The 7,832-nt window shown below is 39.3% G+C and overlaps 1 protein-coding gene across 1 annotated transcript; it reads right to left on the minus strand.

Annotated features, from left to right (window-relative positions):
- Nucleotides 1-881: 881 nt before the first annotated feature.
- On the minus strand, nucleotides 882-5,381 carry LOC115796767 (uncharacterized). Its single transcript, XM_030753188.1, has 4 exons — nucleotides 5,262-5,381; nucleotides 2,493-2,548; nucleotides 2,026-2,385; nucleotides 882-1,707 (listed from the first exon to the last, which is right to left on the minus strand). Exons 1-4 carry the CDS (start codon nucleotides 5,270-5,272, stop codon nucleotides 1,448-1,450), a joined length of 687 nt encoding a protein of 228 aa, XP_030609048.1. The 5' UTR covers nucleotides 5,273-5,381; the 3' UTR covers nucleotides 882-1,447.
- Nucleotides 5,382-7,832: the final 2,451 nt, after the last annotated feature.

Genomic DNA, 7,832 nt, shown 5'->3' on the forward strand with positions numbered 1-7,832 from the left:
GATTTCAGTGACTGTAAAACTTCTGCAACTTAATATGCTTTGACAGCAACTTTGTGAATGAGGAAATGAATCAGAGTGTCTGACAGGTGGTTCAAGAGGGGAGGAGTCAGAGAGACACTCAGACTTTGTTGCAGAAAACCTGCCAGCGAGCAGGTTAGGTTCACAGAGTTTGTTACCTCGATAACTGACTCAGAGATGAAGTAGACACTCTTTGTGGAACAGAAAACCCAAAGTTACCCTCATCTCATGGTTGACAAACTCAGCTAAAGCAGCTTCCTGGAATATGGCCCCGGACACTATTTCCTTCAACTCGTGTCAACAAACACGCTGTCCCAGAGCACGCTGTGCTATTACAACTAGCTGCCCCTACCATGCTGCGGTATTCCCAGAAAAAAAAAAAAAATGCCGCCACCATTGTTTGTGTTGCTGCTCACAATGATCAATTCATTTATTTTATGAAAGCAGAGACAGAAGCTGGCAGGAGACAAACTCAGCAGAATCAAAGTGTTAGATTTTCAGTGCTGAGAGTCAAATGAGTTATTTCAACTCACTATTTAACTAGAATTTTGTAAGCATTAGAAGAGCTGATGTAAACAACTCTGAATTAGTGTTACTGAATATTTACACATTCAATTGTTTTATACATTTGAAATCATTGTTAAACTCCTTCCTTTCATACACACTCAGAGAAATATATATGCCCCAAAATCCTGACTTTAAATAATTTGATTACATGTAAATTTCCCATGTAATTTTGTTACATAAGTGCAATGTAAAACATTAAAATGAATGGAAGCTGGTCAAATGAAATTGACATGATTGGCATACATTCAATTTATACCAAACACATTTTCCATAATGATGAATTATTTGACTAACAAACCTTTGGCTTTTTTCGAGTGCACGTTAGACTCTTCTTGGTATTGCTCTCATAGATCTCCTGGATCACTGATAAAATGATTTGGACACACACATATACACAGAAGAATCGAAACTTCTCTCATATAAATAAGGATTTGTTTACAATATATACACATAAACAGTAACTTTAGGAAAGGTAGTACATTCTAACTATGGCTATCCATAGTCACATTATTAGGACTTCATTCCAACACTTTGAACTCTTTTAACTTGCTGAGTTCAGGCACATTTTTAGCAGTAATTATTGATAACAGCTGATGGGAGAACAACGCAGTGATCTGTTACTCTATAAACTGAAGAGCCGAATATTAAAGATTCCTCTGAAAATATCTGACACAAACAAATAAAAGAACTTAAAGAGGAAAGGGATGTTATTTCTGATATGTGCGATGAGAGCTTTGAATTTTTCCATCAGTATTTGCAGACAGTGTTTCTCTGCTCAGACTGAGGTTGATGGTCCCACAAAGCTTCCACTGCAGACCCAGCTGTTAACATGTGGATCTCTGGAGTTCAGGGAGGTCCTCACTCAGATGAAGATGGTGGATGTAGCTTCTAACGAAGCAGCAAAATGAGTTGGGTCTGAATTATTCAAGTTGACCACTGCTTCACTGCAGTCGCTGCTTAGGTGGTGACTGTTTAGATTTACGTTATGTTTTCTTTTGATGATTTTATAACAGAGTTTGATCAGTAGAGCTGCAACTGGCAGTATCAATAAAGGATACAGGTGGAGCCATCCTCGACTCTCCGGTTGTGGGTTGTCTGCTGGATGTTTGGACTCATCAGTAGCTGATGGAAAGGACATAATATACTCTACTTTAATGCATATACACTGAAAAAAATCTGTAAAAATACAGGACAATTTACTGAATAAATATAAAGGAAATTTCCTTATTATTGATTTGCAAGAGTTTTTCCGTACTTCTTACATACTGCAATGCATCGTGGATTAGGGTGTGTTTACCAGAACATTTTCCATTTTTTACAGTTTTTTTTTCTTTTTTTTTTTTTTTTTTTTTTACAGTGTACTTAGTCTATACTAACCAAAGTATATAATCCCAAAAGTTCAGGCTAAAAAAATGACACGTATTCTACTAATAAACTTACAAATGATGCTGAGTCGACATCTGGCAGAGCCGAAGCCATAACCTGCATTGACCTCACACAGGTACAGACCCGAGTCATCAGTCCTGAGTCTGGACAGTTGAAGTCTGATTCGTCCTTCTCTGAGGGCGTCTTTGTCACTCTGGACTCGTCCTGAAAACTTTTCATCCTGAGACTCTGACACCTCGACACCTTCACGAACACGATACAGGACTGAATCTTTATACTGAGTTATCAATTCACAGAAGACAAAAAGAGATTTGGGGGATCTGCCAGGGTTGGTGGTGAACGTCCACTCCAGTGTGATGTTGTGGTTCTCCTCTGCCTGATAGGAGGTCTGTGTCACATTCACTACAAATGATCCTGTTGAGGAGACAGAGAGGGAAAGAGAGGAGCAGACACACTGAGAACTGGAACAAATCTGTTGTTGAGCTTTATTTGGAGTTCATAAAGTGAAGCTGTAAACTAACCAGAGACACATGAGGTGAGCATGACGAGCAGCAGGATCCTGCAGATCATCTTCTCCCTGTGAGAGGAGACAGAGGTGAAGAGTCATCAACACATGAGGTCAAAGATCAGTCAGTACAGCTAGAAGAAGGAAAATCTACAGTCTGACTTCATTCACTCATTACAACATCTGATCCTGTTCATGATCCTGATTATTACACTGACTGACCAAAGACCCAGGACTGGGTCAGCAACAGAGTATGCATGCCCAGAATATGTTTATCACATTTCCATTTATTTTACAGTTCTTTACTGACAACAACAAACGTCCTGGGCCACTTACACATTACACCTGCAGGAGCTGCTCAGCCATGAAACCCATGCCATGAAGCTCAGTTTGAGTGGAATATCTAGAAGGGAAGAAATGTCACCAAGTGGCTCATATCAGTTGCATCCTATTACAGCAGCTTGAATCCAGTGAGCTCTTTAGAATGGCCCATTCCTTCACAAATGTTTGTAAAGGCGGACTGCACAACTAGGTGCTTGGTTGCACATACCGGTGGTAAAAGAGCAGAAAACAACACTAAGAGGTATTTGGCCCAACACTTTGGTCCAGTTACACAAACTATTAAATGGCCTTGTTTTAGTGCCAAAGAGATATGAGGGGTACTTCCCAAACCTGGCCTGTACAGGCCCATCCGAAACACATGGCTTGGACCCCCAAGACCCCCGTCCACAACCCTGATGCTGCTGACTAATACCCCTGCTTTCATTCATCCAATCGATTTTCAGGGTGACATACTTGAAAACATATGAGTCACAAAGTGACTCTATTTTGGAGAAGCTAGAGAAAGGTGTTTAATATTTTGTCAACACAACAGCATCGAATGTTATAAAAAGGAAAAAAAACACATTAGCGTGTGACCTTGATGTGGGAGTTTAGTGTTTTGTTCTGTTTCATTTCAACAAATGTCCATTAGTCACTAATTTGACTTTGAATTGATCATTCAAGCGATTGACATCTACACATTTATTAACAGTGGAAAGTTTACTTGACCATTAATCATTTAGACCAAAGATGTAATGTTATTAAAATAATCTATTTGGCTGAAAATCTGGCTGCCGTGCACCAGGTACGTTGTTAAGGGCTTTAATACTGAGCACATTTTGGAAATATTATACATGAAACCTAAGTATACACTGACATTTTTAGACTGAAAGAGACAAAGATTTCCTGTTGCTCAGATAGAAATAGCCTTAATGTGAGTTAACTTTATACAGTGTTGGGTTAATGCCCACTGAGAAAATCAATTAGGCTTGACCCATCCCTGATCAGACTGGGTTCTAAATGCATGTTAACCAGAAGAGGTCATCACAAGAACAAAGACAAACACAGGTAAACATGTGTGCCACCCAGTCACTGTGGTGGGAAATGGAAAAAAAAACAGGGTATAGCCTGGCACATAAGCATCATCCCTCCCCCAATGCAGATACAGTCCATCACCCCCCAAACACACGCTCACACACACATACATACACACAAATGTCAACATTAAAAAAGCATTTAGCTCACAATATCTATGATATTTTCAAGAATAGTGATAAATTAGGCACTTTTGATGGTTACACCAGCAGAGGACAAGTGGTGGAGTCTCAGAGAACAACTAGAACATGTTGTTGGTAAGGTGATGAGGGCCCATAGGGGCATACACGTTTTGGTATCACTGGAGCATTCATGAGAAGGCTCAGTGGCTAAGGCTAAAGGCACTGAAGGCTGGGAACTGTTTTGTTTTGTCAAAATAAAAGTTTTGTTTTGGGAATTAACCAAAAGTCAGCCTCTATTAATGATAATACGTGCTCCCCTGAACTCAGTTTTAGCTAAAAACATGCAGGTGGTTGCTAATCGAGCCCTTTACACAACAGGAGCGTACACCAGAGCACACGTACCCGCAGCAAAAAGCACTTAGAGAGCAAACTAAAAAAGGCTCATTCAAGGTGGAAGCAAAGGCTGCTGTACTGTTTCATGACTCTCCCTCTAAAAGTGTGTTCAAGTGTGTGTAAGCTGATTGTCTTTCAAGTAAAATGTGATCTTTAACATTACTCTGCGTGTTTACTGGACGCCAAACTTATAAAGGTCTGTAAGCTCAAAGGTGGACCACAAACATTTCTTGACTACTATGTTGTGTACCACAAACACAGGAAAAAGTCACAGTTGAGATCTGATCAGATAAAAACATAACCCAGATATATACGAAAAATAACTGCGGAAGGAGACTTCCCCTTTGTTAAGTTTACACAGTTAAGTTTACACAGTTTTTTCTGTGTTGTCTGTGTACATATGTATACATAAATATATAAATCAGTTGTTTTTGTAAGGGTGCTGACTATCCAAGTGCTTTTCAGATATGTTTAGTATGAGCCTTGCATTTAAAATCAATGTCAGTATGTTTTCACTGAAAGCTAAATAGATACATATCATGCGCATGGAGACATTATTTCCTTTATTTGCTTTCTCGATGACATTTCTCCATTCATCACACACATCATGACCTTAACAGAGTGAAATAATCACCTCCATCTCATTCTCATTCTAATATAGCACTAATATAACTTTGTCCTTAAACATTCCAACTTTTCTTTATCATCTTCAGCTTTCCAAAAAGGAAAATTTGGAGTTACAGAAGAAATTTTAATTTATAAGAGACTTTTCAGTCTTTCAACAAACTTAACAATGTCATTCTGAATATATTTAAGAAAATTACTTCTCTTTATTGAAATAATTAGAAACTTACCAAATGTTCATCACCACTGTGCTTCAGTCTGCAGCTCACTTCCTTCTGTGTGATCCTGTGTGACCTCTGTGGATCTTTATGTTTAGACTGCAGTTGCTGACACGCCTTCATGGTTTATACTGCAAGGCTTGAACAGAAGAGGGTTCAGACGTGTTAGATTCCAGCTCCTCATGACTTACTGTTAGCCCTGCGTTATTTTTAAAGTTTTAATCTTAAACACAGTGAGCTGGATTTTATGAGCCCAAGTTTGCATTTCATAACTCTTACTGTCAAAAGAAATGTTCAAACAGAAATTTTAGACAGTCTCGGACTCATGTAGTCATTTGCTGTGTTATACTGTGATTTATTTTTTTTATTTTTTATTTCCATGTTACCAGTTTTAACTGTTAGATCGGGTTATGATGTGAACAGTAGCTGCTGTACAGAACAAGTGTTGTGTAACCCACAGTTAGCAGTTTCCTGTTTGTACAGTTTGAGTGTTCACTGATGTACCATGTGTGCAAAGTATGGATGTTCTTGTTACTCTGACTAGGTTTGAAGTACAGAAACATGTTAATTAGCAGCTTCATGGTGTTTTTGTTTGTTTGTTTTTTTACCTTGTCTTTCTTCTGATTCGGTGATATGGAGCTCACTTTTGACATAAAATGCAAGAGTTAAAAATTGGAATTCTGTTCAGTTTAAAATGTCCAATGAAGAATAATCCAATAATACTTCATGTGTGGCTAGAGTTTTCTGTTAATTAAGGTATTAATTGGTGCACAGTCAGCAATTAGCTGCCATAACCCATTCTGCTCAGTATCTTAGCTGTATCCAGGACTGCACTATTCTAGACAGAGACCTCTGCTGTATCTGGAATCTGCTGGAGAAGATTCCAGTTTGGATGTTACAGCCTGTGATGCTTTCTTTACAAGTGGGACCACTTTGGACCCCACTTTTCACTCCCTATTTAAACAATGTGTATCTTGATCATGGCATCCAGTGCCACAGAGTCCCCCTATCAGCCAGTGAAGCATGCAGGGCTTAAGCCCAGATAAATGGGGAAGGTTGCATCAGGAAGGGCATCCAGTGTAGAAGCTTTGTCAAATCAAATGTAGCTTATAAAGAATGACATTTCTGTACTGGATTGATCAGGACTCGGGTTAATAACGACCACCTGTGGTACTTTTGGCCAACAGGATGGCAGTGGAAATTATACTACTGTTGGCTGAAGACAAAGGAAGAGGGAATAGAGAAGCAGCAAGAGAGAAGGAAAGGCAGGAGGTTGGAGGTGAGACTACAGACTTCAAATGTAGTTACTATGACTGGTAAGGTAGAAAACTGGCTGAAATTATGGGGAAATGGAAGGTAGATATATTGTGCAGACAGGAGACCAGGTGGAAGGGAAGCAAGGCCAGGAGCACTGGAGTTGGATTCAAACTTCTCTAGCATGGTGTAGACAGGAAGAGAAATGAAGTAGAGGTAATCTTGAAGGGAGTTTATGTGAATAGTGCTGTGGTGGTGTTGAGGAGTTGTTGGGTAGGTATGGTGTTAAGGAGAGAAATGCAAAAGGATAGATGGTGGTAGATTTGGCAAGAAGGATGGAAATGGCTGTGGTGAAAATGTACTTCAAGAAGAGGGAGGAATGTAGGGTGATGTATAAAAGTCAAGGAGGGTGCACACTGGTAGACGGCATCCTGTGCAGATGGTACCGCAGGAAAAAGATACAAGACTGCAAGGTGGTTGCAGGAGATAATTTAGCTAGCCAGCATTGGATGGCAGTCTGCGGGATGGCTTTGGAAATCAAGAAGATGGAACAAGTAAAGGCAGGTTCAAGGATTAAATGGTGGAAAGTGAAGAATGTTGTACAGAGTTCAGGGAGGAATTGAAACAGGCTCTGGTTGATAATTATAGGCCAATCTCCTCTTTTATCTCAAAACTTCTTGAAAGAATTGCTCTAAAACAGCTAATTGATCATCTCCAAAGGTGTTGTTTATTTGAAGAGTTTCAAATAAACAACAGTACAGAAACAGATCTTCTTATGGCCTCTCTCTGACAGTGGACTCATCTCTGTGCTTGGCCTGTTAGACCTCAGTGCAGCTTTTGATACTGTTGGCATAACATTTTATTACAGTGAGCATATGTGCATATGTATTAAAGGTATTGCACTGCAGTGGTTTGAATTCTATTTATCTAATAAACTCCAATTTGTTCATGAAAATCTTCTTCACACAATAAGGTTAATTATGGAGTTTCACAGGGTTCTCTGCTAGGACCATTTTATTTACACTATATTTCCCTTAGGCAGTATTATTAGAAGGCATAGCATACATTTTCGTTGCTATGCAGATGATACCCAGCTTTATCTATCCATGAAGCCAGATGACACACACCAATTTGTTAAACTGTAGGAATGTCTTATGGATGACCTCTAATTTCCTGTTTCTGAATTAGAACTGAAGTTCTTGAGCTTGGTGCTGCAAGTCTTAGAATCATGGTGTATAACCAGATACTTACTCTAGATGGCATTACCTTGGCCTCCAGTACACTGTGTGGAGGAATCTTGGAGTCATTTTTGACCATGTTCTTCAATGC

The sequence above is a fragment of the Archocentrus centrarchus genome, chromosome 18 (assembly GCF_007364275.1).
Source record: "Archocentrus centrarchus isolate MPI-CPG fArcCen1 chromosome 18, fArcCen1, whole genome shotgun sequence".
NCBI lineage: Eukaryota > Metazoa > Chordata > Actinopteri > Cichliformes > Cichlidae > Archocentrus > Archocentrus centrarchus.